General features: G+C 50.8%; 1 protein-coding gene across 1 annotated transcript in view; it reads left to right on the top strand.

Annotated features, from left to right (window-relative positions):
- The first annotated feature begins 1384 nt into the window (after nucleotides 1-1384).
- ZC3H12D (zinc finger CCCH-type containing 12D) overlaps nucleotides 1385-20384 on the top strand; it is a 34211-nt gene continuing 15211 nt past the window's right edge. Inside the window, exons 1-2 of the mRNA XM_023254494.2 lie at nucleotides 1385-2054; nucleotides 12394-12769. Of these exons, the coding sequence (XP_023110262.1) occupies nucleotides 12465-12769 (305 nt within the window). The 5' untranslated portion in view covers nucleotides 1385-2054; nucleotides 12394-12464. The remainder of the gene's footprint in view (nucleotides 2055-12393; nucleotides 12770-20384) is intronic.

Genomic DNA, 20384 nt, shown 5'->3' with positions numbered 1-20384 from the left:
CAAGTATTCACCTGTCTGATAGGTGAGCACATTCAAATGTCTTTCCTGCGGAACTGGTTGGTGCTGGCCACTGTGGTCCCTCCTGTGCACAGAGGTGCTCTTTGCCTGGGGTCGGACACAAACCAGGATTCTTACGTTTCATTGTCCAGGCCCCTGTTGTGTGAAGCAGGGTGGCAGTGGACAATATCCTCAGAGAATTCCCTTCTTGGCTCGTTGCTACCTTCCCCCTCCACTGGCCTCTGAGCTTCTATAGGACTTGAATTGAAGATGGTGTCTGATGTGTTACTCAGCATAAGGATTTAGATTTCCCCTAACATTTAATGCCAGGAGAGTGTTTATTTCGTTCGGAAACCCTTCGTGCTTCATTCGGTATTTGGGAGTGGAGAAGCCACGTGTAGAGAGTATGCTTTGGAGCTCTGTGGCCCCGAGTTTCAGTCCTGAGCCAACCACTTTCTGAGGGAACTCAGGCAGTTGAGTTACCCTGGATCGTATCTCAAAAGTGGGGATAACAATTCTGGGGCCATAGAGCTGTCGTGGGGATAGGACGCTCCGATGGAAGGCACTGAGTACACTTGGAGGCGCTACAGAAATCATGCTTGTTCTTAGAAAACCCATTGTGCTGGAAAACAAGGCTAGAGTTAGTGCTCGGATGAAGTCACTGGTAAAAAATGTTTTTTTAATGTTTATTTTTGAGAGAGAGACAGAGTATAAGCGGGGGAGGGGCAGAGAGAGGGAGACACAGAATTCAAGCAGGCTCCAGGCTCTGAGCTGTCAAGCCCGACACGGGGCTCGAACCCACGAACCACAAGATCATGCCCTGAGCCGAAGTGGAACACTCAGCCGACTGAGCCGCCCAGGCGCCCCAGAAGTGACTATTTTAATCTGGGTTCCAGTACCATGTTCTGGTTTCTGTTGTTCTAATCATTTCTGACCGTGTAATCAACACTGACCATGTCAGTGTTCCCGTTCTGTGTCTTAATACTCTAGACAGCCTCACACCTTCTGTAGGAGGCAGATGGGGGATAAATCAAGAAGACCAGCCGAGTCCAGTTTCCTAAGCAACAACTCTCAGACTCTAAACCCAGCTCTACCTGCTGGCTCACCGTGTGCTTGGACAAGTGACATTAGAGCCCTGTCATTGTTGGGAGATGGGCTTGCCGTGGTTTGTGTTCCCTCCTCCTTCTCTACCCCCGACGGGCATCCAGCGATGCAGGAAACAGACGACAAGAGTTCAGGGTCTGCTGCCCGCACCCTCTGTCGCTGGCAGCGAGGCAGCTGCAGGATGCCGTGGTCAGGAGGCCCTGAGGTCAGGCTCCCCCTCCCAGATGGAGACAAGCAGCCGCCCACCCCATGCAGGGCTACAGTGAGGACAGCTCAGAGTCCTGTTAGAGACAGAGGCCAGTGCCCTTAGCCCGAAGGCCTCTGGGACTTGTTAGGGACTCTGTGCTAGAAGGGACAGGGCCTCTCCACGCCCGAGCCCCTGTGCACCCTTATCTGGTAGGCATTTCTATTCTTCCTCTCGCCTGACACTTTTCACTCCTGCATGCTTTCGTTTTGCTTGTAAGGTTGGGAGCCCCTCGGATCAGATACTCTTTTCAGCCAAAGGCACGAGTGGAACTTGGAGCGGAAGCTTTCGCCCTCCGCCTGTGAACACTTTTGTTCTCTGAGCCTCTCCTGGCTTTTTCCTGTGCAGCCAGCCCATGCCCTCAGAGAGTTTGTTTTGCATGTGGTTGTTAAACTTTGATTCGGTGACTCATGCCGGGGCGAAGCCTTCAAGTCTGCCTCCCTCATTTGATTGCTCTCTTCCTTTCCTTTTTTTTTTTTTTTAAAAAAAAAAAACAAAAAAAACAACAACTCAGAGCAAAACTACCTTGGCAGCTGAACGTGACCGTGGCACCCTGGAAGGGGAGCTTCGGCATGAAGGGCCTCCTAATGGCCTCGTGGCCCATCCCTCAGGTTGGATGACACCTGGCCGACTGTGGCGGGCGTGGAGCTGGGGGTGCTGCGTGGAGCACGGGTGTCCACTGTGGGGGCCGAAGCGACGCGCCCTGCTGGTGAGTGCCTGGCTCCGGCCATCATTCAGTAGGACAGGTGCTGTGCAGACTTGGGTCCAAGGCTGGAGGAGAGACACAAGAATATACGGGGCGGGGAGCAAGTTGGGGAGCAGTCCTTGGATTAGCGTTATTCTGAGCAGTCTGATTTCCCGTGCCTCACATGATTTTAAGTGCACAGATAAAAAAAAAAAAAGTGAAATCCTTGCTCGTTTTAGCACAGTTGAATTTAATTTCAAGAGGGCTTTCGTGGGAGAAAGATTAATCGGAGGAACTCTTAGGTGTAAGGGACAACTCCTGCTGTGGTCTTCGAAGATCTTTTAGTTTTATGAAATCAGAAAGTCGAGAATGCTCAGGCACGTTTTCAGCCTGTCTCCACGCTCCCGAAAACATCTCTTTCATGCTAGATATTGATTTGTGGGTGTCTAGTTTCCCGGCAGATCAGGAATATTTGACCGCAGTCCCAAACCCCATCTCTCCTAAAGGACGGCTCTGCGGGCTCCAAGAAGGCCCAGAAGGACATGGAAATAAGTCTTAATCGGAGGCAATGGAGACAATTTTGGCTCATTCGCTGTGGTTGTTAGAAACCTTGGCCACGCGTCCAGGATTATGAACTCCTCTGCAAGGCCGGGTGATGCCAGGCCAGGAATGCCAATACCTGATGAGTGAATAGGTTGGGTGTAGAAGATAAGGAGGATGGTTTTTGTTGTTTTTTTTTTAACTCAGAGTTGCCCTGGGGTATGGATCAGGGCTTGTGTGTATATACTTGTGTGTGTATCCGAAGTAACGTATAACAATACGGAAGAGCAAGGGACAAGCTCAAGGAGAAAACCCAAGACCAGGCCGCCTATGCTCACAGCAGCACTATTTACAACAGCCAAAAGGGAGCAGCATCTCAAATGTCCGTCAGCAGGTGGGTGGGCAAACAGAAGGTGGTCCATATACATAATGGACTATTATTCAGCCTTAAAAATGAAGAAAATTCTGACAAATGCTTGCAACAGGGCAGAACTTGAAAACATTATGCTATGTGAAATAAGCCAGTCAGAGAAGGACAAGTGCTGCGTGATTGCACTTGTAGAAAGTACTTAGAGTAGTCAGATTCATAGGGATGGCAAGAAGGAGTATGGTTACCAGGGGCAGGTGGGGGAAGAGGGTGGGGAGTTAGTGTTTAATGGGGACAAGGTTTCAGTTTTTTTTTTTTTTAATTTTTTTTAACGTTTTTTATTTATTTTTGAGACAGAGAGAGACAGAGCATGAACGGGGGAGGGGCAGAGAGAGGGGGAGACACAGAATGGAAGCAGGCTCCAGGCTCTGAGCTATCAGCCCAGAGCCCGACGCGGGGCTCAAACTCACGGACCGCGAGATCGTGACCTGAGCCGAAGTCGGACGCTCAACCGACTGAGCCACCCAGGCGCCCCAAGGTTTCAGTTTTATAAGACGAAAAAGTTCTGGAAATGGATGCTGGTAATGGTTGCTTAATGCCACCGAACTGCACTCCTAAAGATAGTTAAAATGGCAAATTTTGTGGTATGTATAATTTACCACATTTTTAAAAAAATTATAATTCCCTTTAAAAAAAAATCCCCCAAAAGCCAGACCCAAAACCCAAATCTCGTGGGCTGAAGTCGTTGCCTCTCTGTGACTTCCCCAAAATCTAACTGACAACCCCACTGATCAGAGCTGAGCCAGAAAACTGCATGGACCGTGTCTATGAGAACTTTTCTCCTCATCATGCAGGTGACTTCTGGCTATCATGATGGGGTGGATTTCTCTAGAACTGGCAGAGGTGACCAGGAACAGACTTGAGGGTCAGGGGCAACGTGATGAATGCATTCTTCCTGGGGCTGGTGCTCGGGCTCACCTTGCTCTGTGGCCCCCTGAGCAGCCCTGGGCAGCACCCTCTGGGCCAGGCTGTAGGAGGAATCCCTTGGGAGTCTAGTCCCTCCCATTAATTAGCTGTGAGACCCTGGGTAAGTTGGCAAAACCTCTCTTTTCTTCAGTTTTCTTACTTGCAACATGAGTCATGAGTAACGAATCCTTTTCCGTCTCCCGCAGATGTTGGTATCTCCAAAGGCAATATGCAAGGCTGTCCCTTCTATCTGTAAAATACTGGGCACATGTGAGCTACTGAGTCTCTACATGTCTTATCCCTCTAATGTCGCCTCCTTTTCTCCTTCTTCAGTTTCCCTTGTATTCTTTTCCTCAGGAGGTCTTCCAGTCAGAGGTTACAGACCCTAGGTCCAGAGGCCCTCAACCTGGATTGGCTGATTCCAGGAGGAACCAGTCTGATCTAATTCTCATTTTTTTTTTTTTAATGTTTATTTATTTTTGAGAGAGAGTTGGGGAGGGGCAAAGAGAGAGGGGGACAGAGGATCCAAAGCTGGCTCCGCGCTGACAGCAGAGAGCCCAAGGTGGGGCTCAAACTCACGAGCTGTGAGATTATGACCTGAGCCAAAGCCAGATGCTTAACTGACTGGGCCACGCGGGCACCCCTAGTGCTCCTTGTTAATAAAGTTCCACCTTTCCTCCCTCCCTCTTTCTCCCTTCCTTTCCCGCTGCTTTGTTAGGCCACCTCCAGCTTTGGATTCTACCCGAGCCCATCTCCATGGCTCCCTTGACTATTGACCATCGGGAAGTGTTGCAAGGCTGACCGTCCTACAGCTCCTGAGGAGACCGAGGATTTTTAAAGGGTTACTAATTATCTGTGCTATTTGTGACTTCCAGTCAAGCTTGAGGAAGCAAACTCAAATGAAATCGTTCAGACTTTCAGGACTTAAAAATAGAAAGCAGTTGAGAAACTGCTGGCGGCTCAAAGACCATGGCGTCTCAAGGGGAGGGTTTTGGCCTGAGGGCCAGCGGAGGCTCCCGAGGACAGGCCCCCACCTCAGGTTTCTCCCTTATTTAGAAGTTTTAAAAGGAAATGAAGTTGATTTTGAAATCTCAAGGGGGCAAAAGAAAGCCTCCGAAGTGGGTGAACTCTTTCAGTTAATGTTGTGTAAAAACAGCTCTCCTGTCCCACGCATGACCTTTCAAAAGTTTCCTCAGAAAGGGAGCTCCGGGGCACCTGGGTGGCTCAGTTGGCGAAGCGCCTGGCTCCTGACTCCGGCTCACGTCGTGAGCTCACGGTTCATGAGACCGAGCCCTGCGTTGGGCTCTGGGCTTGACAATGCGGAGCCTGCTTGGGATTCTCTCTCCGCAACCCCTCTCTCTCTGCCCATCCCCCACTCTCTCAAAATAAATACATAAGCTTAAAACAATTCTTTAAATCATAAAAATAAAAGAAAGGGAGCTCTTTTGGAACTCGTGGGTGCCCTGGAGAGCTGCAGAGGGCAGGCCTCACGCGACCCCTCTCCCTCCCCTGCCCCAGGTAAAAGCCCCAAGGTTTTTCATTGCGAAGATGTCTATGATTCGGTCTGCAGATGTCAGACTGCAAAGTTACGACACTAACCCGGACTCTCCTCATAGCTGTTACTTTGTGACCAAAGAGAAGTCACCCCGGGCGGTTGTGTTTCGGGTTTTTCGATTTCTGCAAAAACAAGACGCTGCCTCCATCTTGAGCACAACTCAGAGCAACACGTTGTTTTGGGTTTCTACTTTTTGTCCGCCTCTGCCGCTTACTAACCGTATAGGCTTTTCTCGGTGCCACTCTGAGCCTCGGCTTCTTCACCTACTTTTTGAAAGAAAGGGGCTACTTTTATCCACCGTCTACCCAACCGGGGGTAACGGCAAGTTCAAGGGAGAGAGGCTCTCAGTGAAGGTGGTGTGGAAACAGCGAAGAGCTCTGTGAGCACCAACTGTGACGTTCATGCTGTCTGCCACAGTCCTTCTTTTTCCTTCTCTCTCACTTTTCCTCCCTCTCCCTTTTCTTTCTCACACCCCTCCTCTCTCTTCCCTTCTCCTCTTTCTTCCAAAATTTTTTTTTTGTGGATGTAATACATTATAACTTTATTTATTTATTTAATATGCAACTTATTGTCAGATTGGTTTCCATACAACACCCAGGGCTCATCCCCACAGGTGCCCTCCTCCATGCCCATCACCCACCCTCCCCTCCCTCTCACCCCCCATCAACCCTCAGTTTGTTCTCAGTTTTTAAGAGTCTCTTATGGGGCGCCTGGGTGGCGCAGTCGGTTAAGCGTCCGACTTCAGCCGGGTCACGATCTCACGGTCCGGGAGTTCGAGCCCCGCGTCGGGCTCTGGGCTGATGGCTCAGAGCCTGGAGCCAGTTTCCGATTCTGTGTCTCCCTCTCTCTCTGCCCCTCCCCGCTCATGCTCTGTCTCTCTCTGTCCCAAAAATAAATAAATGTTGAAAAAAAAAATTAAAAAAAAAAAAAGAGTCTCTTATGGTTTGCTCCCTCCCTCTCTAACTTTTTTTTTCCTTCCCCTCCCCCATGGTCTTCTGTTAAGTTTCTCAGGATCCACATAAGAGTGAAAACATATGGTATCTGTCTTTCTCTGTATGGCTTATTTCACTTAGCATCACACTCTCCAGTTCCATCCACGTGGCTACAAAAGGCCATATTTCATTCTTTCTCATTGCCACGTAGTATTCCATTGTGTATATAAACCACAATTTCTTTACATCACATTAATAAGAGAAAAGAGAAGAACCGTATGATCCTGTCAATCGATGCAGAAAAAGCATTTGACAAAATTCAGCATCCTTTCTTAATAAAAACCCTCGAAAAAGTCGGGATAGAAGGAACATACTTCAACATCATAGAAGCCATTTATGAAAAGCCCACAGCTAACATCATCCTCAATGGGGAAAAACAGAGCTTTCCCCCCGAGATCTTTCTCCCAAATTAAAACAAGAGCCGCACGTATGTGTAAGAAAGGAAGGGCGGAGGTGGGGGTGTAGCTGGGCTGGCGGGGGTGTGGGAGGGACAGGTGCGACAGGGGAGTCCGGCCTGGGGCAGGAGGGGCAGACCTCCAGGCAGAGGGAAGAGCCCCAGTGAAGCTCTGCAGGGCTGAGAGCCAGCCCAAGGGTCTTTCAGGGACAGTAGGTGACTCCCGGTGTGAGTCGGGCCTGCCAGGCTGGGTGAGTGTCCTCCTCCTCCCCAGAAACTGGCCCAAAGCTGGACCCCAGCCCAAGAGAACAACCTTCCCAAGGAGCAGGACTGGTCACCCGTCAAGGAGGAGACTCTGTACAGGATGGAGTGACAGAAATCTTTTGTCAGTGGACTAGATTGGTGTAGCGGTGGGTGGAGTGTGGTGAGGAGGCCCTCCCAGAACCCCCTGGGAGAGATGCCATGGCCCTTCCCCCACTGGGAAATGTCAGCGCATCCTCTGTTGCCCAGTTTTGTGGGAAATTTCCTGGCCTTTCCTGTCCCCTCAAAGGAAGATAAGTCACTCCTCATCTGAGTTTTGAGAGCACATTTTTTTTCCTAATTGAAAGTATTGTGCTTATTGCCATGATTGATGGCTTGGTATTTACTTATTTGGTCTGTTTTCCTGAAGAGGTTGTAAACAAATTGAAATTGGACCGTATATTAGTTTTTATGGAACTGGGTCCCAGCACAGTGCCTGGTGCCTAGTAGGTGACATGACCTTGAGATGTCTTCTTTAGTCTGGGGCACACCATTCAATGAGATGGGAACCCAAGAAAAAATATTTGAGCAGGGAAGATTATTTTCAGCTTTGGGCATCCACTGAAGAAAAACCTATTAAAGTCCTTAGATATAGTAGCACTGTGCCAGGTGCTGGTGATTCTGAGGGCAAAGAGGTGGGAACATAGTACACAGTGTCTTGAGATACGGATAAGTGACGATCCAATGTGTCATTGCAGAGCTGTGAGCAAAGTCCCTGGTAGATGAGATGACCAAGTCACTCATTCTGTTTGTGGACTTAGGTGTGACCACTTTGAGGGGCATTTCTGCCGAATCTTGAAGTTTGCCAAACCAAAAAGGGCATTCCAAGTAGAAAGGAAAGCATATGCAGAAACACGGTGATGAGAACCTTCTAGAAGGCTTGGGGAGCCAGGAGAGATTCATCATGGCTCAAGAGAAAGGGCCAGGTGGGCCAGGGTGGGTGGTGAGTTGCACAGGGGCCAGCACGACATGATGATGGCTCAGCAGGCTGCTTAGGCATTTGTGTCTTTCTTGTAGGTCAACATGGGGTCTGAGGATATTTATTTATTTATTTATTTATTTATTTATTTAGAGGGAGAGCATAAGCAGGGGAGGGGCGGAAGGAGAGGGGGAGAGAGAGAATCTCAAGAAGGCTCTGCACTGTCAGCACAGAGCCCGCACATCAGTCTCGAACCCCCAAACTGTGGGATCATGACCTGAGCCCAAACCAAGAGTCGGAGGCCCACACAACTGAGCCACCCAGGTGCCCCATCCTGAGGATATTTCTAAGGAAGGGGGTGACATGGTCACACTTGTTCTAGAAATATCCTGCTGGCTATAAACAGGGACTGAGCCAAATGGTTTGCTGAGGGAGGCCTGTAGGACGCTGTAGCATGAGTTAGGTAGGGGATGAAGAAGGTGTGGGTGGGACAGGTGGATGGATGGTGTGAGAAAGACACTGGGCCTCTGTCCTGGGACCCTGCATAACATGACTATTCGCTCCCTACACGGGACCATCTTCTGGGAAATGCCTACTAGAAAGCTCTGGATTTAAGAAGAAACTTTTGGTTTCAGAACTCCTTTTCGTAACTATTGAGGATGCCGAAGAGCTTTCGTTTATGTGAGTTATATCCGTCCACTGATAAGCACCTTATTAGAAACTAAAATCAGGCAATTATAAACATTTGTTTATTTGAAATATTAATAAACCATTACATTAGTATAAATAATGTATTTTTATGCAAAATAACTATATTTTCCCAAAACAAAAAAATTTGTAAGAAGACTGGCACCGATTTATATTTGCAAGTTTCTTTTTTTTTCTTTTTTTTTTTTAAACGTTTATTTATTTTTGGGACAGAGAGAGACAGAGCATGAACGGGGGAGGGGCAGAGAGAGAGGGAGACACAGAATCGGAAACAGGCTCCAGGCTCTGAGCCATCAGCCCAGAGCCTGACGTGGGGCTCGAACTCACGGACCGCGAGATCGTGACCTGGCTGAAGTCGGACGCTTAACCGACTGCGCCACCCAGGCGCCCCAGTATTTGCAAGTTTCTAATTAATATCTGGCTTACCAGAGGACCGCCAGGGGTTATCCCACGACACTCAGTCTCTGGAATACTTCATGACATGCTCGTGAGGATGAGAGTGGAAAAAAGCACGTTACGCCTTATTATGTGTCATTATGAAAATAGTTCTTACTTTGAGGACTGCCTGAAAGGGTCTTGGGCCACCCTCGCCCCCCGAGTTTTCCTGAACCACACTTTGAGAAGTAGACTCGGTCTGCTGAAGTAGACAGACTCAGCCAATGTTTGGCGAATGACAGCATTTTCTCAGTTCCCACAGAACTTATTCAAATAGCATGCATGCCATTTACCTCACAGATTTGTAGCTGTGCGTGCCTGGTGCTTAGTGAGGTCTGAGCCACGAGTGTGGTTGTGGTCTCTCCAGTATAGGGGCAGGTGGAGGGCACGAGAGGGAGAGCCGATGGCCTGGGCAGGACCCTGTCTTTGAACCCATGAGCAGAGACTAAGGAAAGAACTGGAAAGACTTAGAAGACTTGGACCAAGTTTTACAACCTAAGGGAGAAGAGTTTCAAGAGGAGGTGGTCCAAGATGTTTTGATTTATTATTACTTCTTTTAAAATTTATTTATTTTTGAGAGAGAGAGAGAGAGAGAGAGAGACAGAGCATCAGCAGGGGAGGAGCAGAGAGAGAGGGAGACACAGAATCCGAAGCAGGCTCTAGGCTCTGAGCTGTCAGCACAGAGCCCGATGTGGGGTCCGAACCACCAACAGTGAGATCATGACCTGAGCCAAAGTCAGATGCTTAACTGACTGAGCCACCCAGGAACCCCTTAAGTGTCTTGATTTAAAATAAGAGGTAAGGGTGTGGTCCACCGTGTTGAAAGCAGCAGAGAGGTTTGTATAAGGCAAGGTGTGTGGAGCTGCTGTTGGATTTGCCCGTGAGGAGGTCCCTGGTGACCTCGGGGGCGATTTTGGTGTTTCAGCAGTCAAGGGGCCGAGGTGGAGTAGAGGTGACAGCCGGGCCTCTCTGTCCAGGAGACCAGCCGGGAAATCCCTCCTCCTGCCAGAGCCAGACCTAGTCCGTTCTGTGGGGTTCCTGCGCTAAGGGGAGCGGCCCTGCAGGGAGCAGGAAGCCACGCTGAGATCCAGTAGGAAGACGTGGGTGCTGCGGGGGATGCCAGCAGGAGAGGAGGAATGGGAGGTAGAGAGCCTGTCATACTGAGAAGAAGATGGGGGACAAGACAGATGTGCACGAGAGAAATGGCAGGCAAACTAAACTTCCATCATCTGGCATATGGTTACACGCCAATCATTCGCTCATTCAGCAAATCGGCAGGAGATTCAGCTGGGCCAGGTGCTGTTCTAAATGCTGGGGATACAGTGGGCAGCAGGAGAGATAAACTGGCATAGAAAGATTTCCCAGGGGCGCCTGGGTGGCTCAGTCAGTTGAGCGTCCGACTTCGGCTCAGGTCATGATCTCACGGTCCGTGAGTTCAAGCCCCGCGTCGGGCTCTGTTCTGACAGCTCAGAGCCTGGAGCCTGTTTCAGATTCTGTGTCTCCCTCTCTCTGATCCTCCCCCGTTCATGCTCTGTCTCTCTCTGTCTCAAAAATAAGTAAATATATATATATAAAAAAGAAAGATTTCCCAAATGCATTTTTAATAAGAAAAGCAAGTTGCTAAACAATGATGTAGCATGATACTATTTATGTCAAAACATCCCTGCTAGGACAGTATATGTTGTATCTGTTAGAGATGCAAGTCAAGACGTAGAAAAAACACTGGAAGGGTATAAACAAATACTTAGCAGGAGAGGCAAGCAGGATTTGGGGTTTGTATGAGAGACAGTGTATCTTTTTAAAAATTTTTTTCTTTTTTAAAAAAAGCTTATTTATTTATTTTGAGAGAGAGAGAGAGAGCATGAACAGGGAAGGGGCAGAGAGAAGGAGAGAGAGAGAGGACTAAGCAGGCTCCACGTTGTCAGCACAGAGCCTGATGCGAGGCTTGAACTCACGAACCATGAGATCGCGACCTGAGCGGAAACCAAGAGTCGGACACTTAACCGACTGAGCCACCCAGGCGCCCCTCTCTTGTTATTCTTTACGCCTTGACATTGTTGCATTTTTTTCCACACGAAATATATTTGCAGGATGATTTCTGTATTTTCAAATGATTTTTGAAAGCTGTTGGTGTCTGTGAGTAGAAAAGAGACAGGGACCCGGTCTGTCCAGAGGGTTCGTGTTGATTCAGTCTTCTTTTTGTAAGCGCGGGTCAGACTGAACCCCCACCTCCCCACCACTCCCGCGGTACAGGCCAGGCGGTGATGCTCGCTGGAAAATGTGGGTTAGGACCTTCTACTTTACAGGTTCACTATCATCTGAACTCATTGCTGGGGAAAGCTGTGCCACAGCACAGAGCCGAATTTGGGCCAGAGCATTGCTTTCCTGGGGATGGAATTGACCAGGAAGCCCTTTCCCCTCTCTAAGCTGAGGAGCTATATTAATTTTCGAGGCCTGCTGTAACACAATACCACAGGGGTGGTATGTATTACATATAATATCATATATGTAATATTTTACCTATTCTTCGTGTTATTGCCTCATAGTTCTGTGCCTAGCGGCCCGAGATGAAGGTGTTGGCTGCGTTGATTTCTTCTGAGGCCTCTCTCTCTAGCTTGTAGACGGTCATCTTTTCCCTGTGCCTTCACATGGGCTTTCCTCTGTTCCTATCTGTGTCCAAATGTCCTCTTCTTATAAGGACACTAGTCATATTGGCCAGGAATCACCCTAAGGAGCTCATTTCCACCCAATCAACTCTTTAAAGACCCTTTCTACAAAGGCAGTCACGTTCTGAGGTACCGGGAGTTGGGCCTCAACGAATGAATTGGGGCGGTGGGGGCCCAACCCAGCCCATGCCCGAGCCTCGGAAACACGTCTCTGGCCTGTGTGCAAATGTTCGAGTGCTGGGTGGTTTGCTCAGCGGCGCTTGGCTCCTCTGGCCAGTGGATCCTTGCGGGGGCACCTGGGTGGGGAGAAGGCCTCAGAAAGTGCACGAGTAAAAGCAGGATGATTGCATCTGTGGCTCCCCAACCACACTGAGCAACTGAAAATCCCCAAGGGGACCAGGCAACATGATTTCCTGACAGATAAGGCGGGGAGGGAGCACGCATAATTTGCCCTCAGTAACCTGACAGCCTCCAGGCCCGGGCCGCTCAGAAAACACCTGATGGATGCCTTTTCTCTTTAGCTCATGCCAGCGTGGCTCTGCCAGAAGGAAACTGGGGGCAGGACCCTCAGCAGGGCCTCAGCTGGCACGGCATGGAGCGCTCAAGCAAGATGGAGTTCTTCCAGAAGCTGGGCTACAGCCGGGATGATGTGGTCAGGGTGCTGGGCAAGCTGGGTGAGGACGCCCTGGTCAACGACGTGCTGCAGGAGCTGATCCAGACTGGCAGCCGCCCTGGGGCCCACGAGAGCAGTGCTGTGCCCCTGCTCGTTCCCAGGGGCTCCTGCGGGACCCTGGACTCTGCCCACTGCGGGCTGGCGGCAGAGCTGGAAGAAGAGCACGGAGACCCAGCCAGTTCCTTGCGACCCATAGTGATCGACGGCAGCAACGTGGCAATGAGGTAGTCTTCTTCGTCCTGGAGCCTCGGGGTGGGAGAACTGTCCCTCTTTGCAGTGGTTTTGTCCAAAGAGTGGTTTGGGGGCTAATGGATGGACCTTTAATCCCCATTCCATCCCTTTCATAGCTGTGTGGCCTTAAGTAAGTCGCTTAACCTCTCTGAGCCTCACTTTCTCCATCTGTAGAGTTGGTATAAAACCTCCCTAGAAGGCAGTTGTGAGAACTGGAGCTGCACAAAATGCCTAGGACAGTGCCTGACGCAGAGTAAGTGTCCAACAAGTGGTAGCTATTATCATATGGACCCAGAGAGAGGCTCTTTTCTGAGAAAGGCAGTAGATGACTGGGGAGGAGCCTAGCACCGGGCCTCGGCAGATGTGGCTTCTTGTCTAGAGCCTGTCCCTAACCAGCTGCGTGACTCAGAAAGCCATAGCATCTCAAGTTTCCTCTTCTGTGACACGGGCTAATAGATAGCTTTGCTACTTCTCTAAAGGTAATGAGAATCAGAGGGGAAATGTGCTTGAACTAGAAACCCTCTTTTGGGGGGGGGGTGGAAGGGGAGAGCTGCTGCGGGGTGGCTGGCGGCGGTGTGGCTCCCTAGCCAGGCTGGAGACGTGTGCTCACGGCCCCTGAGCCGTAGACACGATTGTCGGTGTTTGTGTATTGGCATCTTTGTGTGCGTCGGTGATGGGAGGGCCGTGCCCTGGCTTGTTACGTTTCCTGCGCGGCTCCGTTCAGCTGCAAGCCAATCTTAGCGTCTCATCCACCCTCCGCGATAGGCCGGGAGGAGGCTTTGCGCACACAAGTGCAGTTTTCTACTTCTTGCCTTAGTTACAGGCAGGCAAAGGGCAGATCCATAGGAAATTGGCCACTCGAGGCTGTAAATAGACGCACTTCCCCTTTCAAAAGCTGAGCCATGGGCGGGGACTGAGGAGAGGAGTGTTCTCCGCAGTGCTAAATGTGTCCAGAGGGTGTCCGTCCTTTGGCTGACAGGGCCAGTGGCTTTCCCTGGGGATTTGGACTCACTTTGGACTTGGCAGTGTAGGACGGAGGTTTGGAATGATGCTACCCAGGCTGGCCCGGCCCTGGGCGCTGTGCCTTTGTGCTTTGCGTGGTGTCTGTTCAAGTTTTAGCCAGCTGGGTCACCCTGGGCTGGTCCTCAGGCCTCTGTAACATCCACACACATGCTCCCATGTAGGCACCAGATAGGCCAGACTATGAAATCCTGCTTAATTCAAGATTTCAGGGGGAAGTTGAAAGGATGTTTAAGAATCTGGTAGGTTCTGGGGCACCTGGGTGGCTCAGTCGGCTAAGTGTCCGACTTGAGCTCAGGTCATGATCTCACAGTTCGTGAGTTCAAGCCCCGCATCAGGCTCTGGACTGACAGCTCAGAGCCTGGAGCCTGGAGCCTGCTTTGGATTCTGTGTCTCCCTCTCTCTCCTCCCTTCCTCTACTCACATGCTTTCTCTCTCAAAAATAAACATTAAAAAATTAAAAACAAAAAAAAAGGATCTGGTAGGTTCTGAGGGTGTGTGAGGGTTGTGAGGGGGGCCTGGCCTCTGTCTGATCAGGACGAGCCACCTCTCCTTCTGGGCATCCATAGAAAGGAGGCTCCAAAGGTAAAAGGGTATTGCTTAAATTGAAGACCTTTCCAGCCCTAAGATTGTACCAGCTCTGTGATCCCAGATCAAAAGAGCCGAATGGCTCTGGGCTGGAAGGACTGACTACTTCACCTGCTACAGGGAAGTGTGGGCATGCTCTCTTGGGGACCAGAGAGTTTTTAGGAATTGTTTCGATAGGGTGGTGTTGGAGGATTTTATTTTGCTGAAAATCTCTGTTGCTGCTTGGAATTCAAACTCAAACCACACCTTCCACTTGCGTGTGACCATGATGTGTCCCAGGTAAACCCATTTGGTCCCCCCTCCCCCACAACTGTAACCAGTTTAATCCCCTCGTGCTCAATCTGTGTGGGGGACAAGTAGAAGCCATCACTCAGGCTTATTATGAAGAATGTGTCAGAACACCGATGCTTTCTTTCACACACTTGCTGCCTGTACGTCATCTCAGTTAACAAGAGCACGTGTGCCTGTGTGAAGTCTCAGTGTGTGTACCTGTATGTGCACACACACACACACACACACACACACACACACACATCCCGTCCCTTCCCCCACCCCTGCATCCCGAGTCAGGGACAAAAGACCCATTGTTCAACCACCACGTGGTGGGTGGGACCTGATTTGCTCAGTGGCCAGTCTGGGAGACGGTTGGGGTGTGAGGCTCTCCCTCATCCCCTGGCTCCTTCTCCCACAGTGACACCGCCTGTGTCCTCCGACCAGAGTGTCAAGAGGACCCATGACCCTCGGGCTCTGCCAGATCTCATTGTGCAGGAGAGATTTAAGTGTGGGGCTCGCCCTTTAGACACAATGGGTGGTTGAAACCAACATGGTGTCTAGTTATTATCAGTTGACCTCAAAACTCAGTTAACCTCAGAAACGTGGTTTCTGAAAATTTTCCTTTCTGAGGTTTTGTAGTATCGCAGACTTTGCTACGCTCTGTTTTGGAAGAAGATATTGCTTCATATGCTGTCTGATGCCGCATGAGGTAGGGAAGGACTTAGAAGGAAGATTGGAGCTCATGTCCGTGCTGCCCTGAGGAGCCACCGGGAGAGTCCAAAGATCTGAGTCCTGACCTCTAGCTGGGAGCTGCCCACCAAAACCTCCCTTCGATGATGGAAAGTTCTAGACCTATCTGCCCATTAGCGATGGCCACTTGACACATGGGGCTACTGAGCACTTGAAGTGTGGCTATTGTGACCAAGGAACTGAATTTTACATTTTGTGTCCTTTGAATTAATTTGAAGTTAAATGTAAACGGCCACATGTGATGAGCGCCTAGGTATTGGACTGCACCCTAGCTGTGTGACCTCAGAGTGAGTCACGTGATGTTTTTGAGCCCTTGTTTATATGATGAAGAGGTTGGACTAAACAGCAATGATCTTAAGTGGCTTTCCATCTGTAACATTCTAGGATTCGAGGTGATTATTTTATGCATGCATGAAAGAAATAAATGCATTTTTCTGAGAAAGGAATTTCTCTTCTTCTGCAGAGGTTCAGAGAGAGTAAGTAACTTGCCCCAGGTCACAGAGCAATGAATGCCAGGCTCTGCTTTCAAAGCTCTTTCCAAAGCCCTGTACTTCCTCTAGCACCGTGCATCTTTGGTTTTCCCACTGCCCAGTCTTCCAAAGTGTCTCAGGGTGGGAGCCCCTGACCCCATGGATTTTATTCTGGGGCCAGAGCCTGCCTGTGCTGACCAGAGCCCTTCCCAGGTGGGATGGGCCCCGACTTGCCCGCTGCACACAGGATGTGCTGGACCCCCTCACCAGGTGATCTCTGTAGGACTGGTCCCCAGGATGCCTTTTCTGCTGCTGCCAGCCTTCTGGAAACCCCCCCCCCCACCGCCGCCCCCACCGGGCATCACATGTGCATGGAAAGGTGGCTCTGGTGGGCTGGCCGCCCACAGAGTGATTTCCAAGCACAAGCCCTGCACCTTCAAAGGGTGTGGGCGTGCCTGTGCGTGTGCTCCCGTGTGTGTACATGAGAGAGGAGGGTGTGAGCTCAAGAAAGAGCTAAAAGCATCTGGCAGGTGTGACAAAGAAGGTGGCTTTCACGGCACACGTGCCCGTATTTGCCTGCCCGACAAACTCTCAGGAGCCCGCTGCGTGGTGCGTTCTGTAGGCAAATTTAGGAAAAGAATGGTTTGGAAGGACTTCAGCTTGGGGGAAAACCACCTGATAATTTCACATCCTCTTGCTGCCCCAGACAAGGGTTTTACTTAAAAGAGTCCCCATGTTGGCGTGCGAGGGCCTTTTGTCTGGGTCGTCATTTACATTTTTAAGCTCTCAGAAACTTCAACAGAATCTGGCTTATTCTGGAGTAACCAACCTTCAGTGACAGGAGCTCAGGCCTGCAATGGAGCGGGGGGGGTGGGGGGGTGGGGTGGGGGTGCTCATCAGCCCCCTTCAGTGGGCTGTTCGTGGAGGAGGCAATCCTGGGCTGGGGGTCAAACCTCCTCCTGAGTCCCTGAGTGGACTCTGGCCGATGCTGGCTTTGGGCTCCTACCTCGGTCTGCACCTGTTTCTCCCTGTCTGCGATGAAGGCACACCCTCTCTTTCTCCCCCCTGCCCTGAGCTGGGGAGAGATCTCTTGGTGAAAGAAAGGGATAAAACTCCGAGTATTTGCAATGTAACCCCCAAAAAGAAACAGAGTGGAAAGAGGGGTGTGCTTTGCACCTCCTGCCCTGAAGGAAGCATCTTTTCCTTTCCTCCCCCCACCACAAGCACCACCTTGCTCGCCCGGGCACCGTTCTGCGGGTCGCTAACTTCTGCAGACACCTCCTGGGCAATAGTCAACGATACAGTGATGGTCCACTCAATGTACTTGGTCCACTTGCTGCAAATGGCCATGCTGACTGTGGGCACCCCAGGCGTAACTGTCCCGCAGGCCAAGTTTGCCTCGGGCACCAACCCACTTCCCCTTACCACCCTCCCTTTATCCAAAACCTACCGCTTCTGTCTCCTTTTCCCTGGGCCTGGCTCTCAGCTCTCGGTGATGAGCTGGTTCACAGTGACTGTTAAGAAGCCCTAAGGGCCCTCCCCAAACTCCAGCATTTTAACAGCAGACGACTTAACCTGTCTGGGTGTCAGGGGAGAGACCGGGGAGGGGCAGGAATAAATGGAATAAGAGATGGGGGAGGAGGAGTTTGCAACCCAACAGATCAGGCTCTGAGATCTGCCCCTGGACCAGCCAGGTGGGCACCTGTCTTCGCTTTAGTTTCCTCAAGGGTGCAGTCAGAAGAAGGTCACTTCCTCGGGGGCCCGTTGCAATGACTGAAGCGCAAAGTGCAAAGTGGCCTGGGACACGGGACTCTACAAATATTAAAAATGAGCTCCAAGAAGCAGGAACAAGGTATGTCTCTGAGGACCCAGCACAGAGCCTCACTGAAGATGTTCATAAATTGACGTTGAGTAAGTGGAGGGATGCCCAGATAAATAAATGCTTTGGGCTTATGCATTTACCTCTGTGTGCCGAGGGGTGTGGACCCAGGGTGACCGCAAGTGCTTTGTTGCCTGACTGGGAGCTCTGCAGACAACTAGGGACAGACCCCTCCGTGGTGAGAAGGTGGTCCCTGAGTGTGGCTTCAATCCTGCCATGGCCCAGGGCTCTCTGTGGTCAGAAATATGGCAGCCATAATGGGGTTATGAGGTTTTTACCAACCTCAAAGTTTGGTAAAAAAAAAAAAAAAATGTGGCAAGGATCGAACGGTAACAATCCTCACATCTCAAAAGAGACCAGAAGGCTCAGAAGAGAGGCTGGGGTGGAGCGTGTGGGAATCTGGTCCTGCAAAACAATAGACCTGAATGAAAACCCTCCATTCCAGAGACATCAGTTTAGTGATTCTAGGGGTCAGCCCCTGACTTCCCTTGCCTGGAGTCAAAGCTGGAGAGGAGAGCACTGCTTAGGGAGGGAAGGAGGGCTATGGGCCGATGTATGTTTGTTCCAGCTTCTTCTGGTCTTAATCGTATTTACTGCCCTTTGGAAACTCTTGGCTGAGGGGCTGCCATCTTGGAGTCTGGGGTCAGAGAGGCCACGGGACTGGATTTTGCTGCATGAAGCTCATGGTAGCACCATTCCTCAGTTTTTCTCTTCCTGAACTGCTGAACTGCCAACCCCTTCCCCTCTACAAGCCCCCAGCCAGGGCCACTTCAGGCTGTGGTCCTGACCATCGTCACCAGAACCTGTGGCCCTGCTCGCCTTTGCCTCCTCGGAGGAATCGGGTTCAGCCTCATCACCGAACATGCTCCCTCCACCCACACACCCAGCAAAGGTGTGTAGTCACACAAACAGATGTGTGGTCACAGGAAAGAGAGCACTCAAGAAACCATTTTTTTGAAGTTTGTTTGTTTGTTTACAGTATAAGTGGGGTTGGGAGCAGAGAGAGAATCCCAAGCAGGCTTTGAGCTGTCAACGTAGAGCCCAACACGGGGCTCAAACCCATGAACTGTGAGATCATGACCTGAGCCGAAATCGAGAATCAGAGGCTTAACCAGGCTCCCCAAGAAGCCATTTTTTTTTAATTTTTTTTTTTTAACGTTTATTTATTTTTGGGACAGAGAGAGCCAGAGCATGAACGGGGGAGGGGCAGAGAGAGAGGGAGACACAGAGTCGGAAACAGGCTCCAGGCTCTGAGCCATCAGCCCAGAGCCCGACGCGGGGCTCGAACTCACGGACCGCGAGATCGTGACCTGGCTGAAGTCGGACGCTTAACCGACTGCGCCACCCAGGCGCCCCAAGAAGCCATTTTTAAAAGAAGGGTGGTGGTGAGATGTTTGCTTGAGAACGGAGGACAGACTTGTCACCGCTGGCAGAGGCATGTTTGGGAGTGGGGGTGGGGTGGGGTATCATCAGTTGTTCGTATTCCTGTTCCAGTGTGTGCAGAAAATAGACCTTATTTCCTCAGACAGATACAGTCTCTTCCCTACTTGTTCAGGTCGCGGCGAGCGGCAAACCTAAACTTACCAGTGTGTGATATCTTGGTGTCTCCTGCCTTCTGGATGACTTGGGGTTCATGTTTCCTCTCTCTCCCCCGCTCCTCTCCCAAACGGCATCTGGGGGCTTTGAGACCTGATGTTGGCTGGGAGAGGGGGGTCTGGGACCCTCACGGGGCTCTGCTACAGAGCAGCTGGTCTGACCTGGCTTAGCTTCCAGAATGGTCAACGTAGGAGGGTCATTGGTCTTTTTGGGATCCGTGCTGGCTTACAGCCCTGCCCCCCTCACAGGGGCCTCTTTGTCCCTCCCTAGGCCTCTGACAGTCTCCTGGGCCTGGGGGCATGCGAGGGATCCAGGGTGATGCTTCCAGCCCACCTATCTGCCCCCTTCCTCGGAGGCAGCCGTGCAGCTCTGTGGACACTGTGCCCTGCTGAACCCAGCATCTCCAAGAACCTTGTGACCTGCCAACACTGTGCTGGGAGACCGACCTTTGGCCTCCTCTTCACACCCATCCTGATGTTTCTGTACTTTCTCCTCCCCTTCTGGCTGGTGGGTGAAGCAGGGGTGGGGGATGCATGGGCAAGGACCCTGTGAACGCCCTCCTCTTTCTCCCTCCCTCTCCTTTCTTTCTTCATCTTCCTCTGGGGCAGAGGGACCGGTTCCACTTCCTTTCTTTGCACCACAGACATTGATATTTTCTCCTTACCGTTTGCATAACCCTCACAGCTTGGCCTCAGGGGCCCAAGGACTATTTTCTCTAAACTGGAAGACACTACGGGTGTAGGACTCAAGGCCTGGTTCCCAATACGTTACTGGAGTCAGAGCAATTTAGAGTTCTTGTGTATGTCCACAAAGCCTGACTTTCAAGACTATTGACTGGTGTTTCCAAAGCCTGCCTTCTTCTCTTTACAAACCTGGGCCTATCCTGATCCCCTCTGAGAAAATAGCAGGAGAGGCCACACACACAAGAGAAAGCACAGCATGGAAATTTAGTGTCGTCCTTGTCTGGACGTGGGCGGTGGGCCGGCTGCTGCGGGCCAGGCTTCTCAACAGAGGCTGTCATGGTGCCCTGGG

The sequence above is a fragment of the Felis catus genome, chromosome B2, assembly GCF_018350175.1.
Source record: "Felis catus isolate Fca126 chromosome B2, F.catus_Fca126_mat1.0, whole genome shotgun sequence".
Classification (NCBI taxonomy): domain Eukaryota; kingdom Metazoa; phylum Chordata; class Mammalia; order Carnivora; family Felidae; genus Felis; species Felis catus.
The sequence above is the reverse complement of the archived record's forward strand: the minus strand, read 5'-3'. Positions and strand labels throughout refer to the sequence as shown.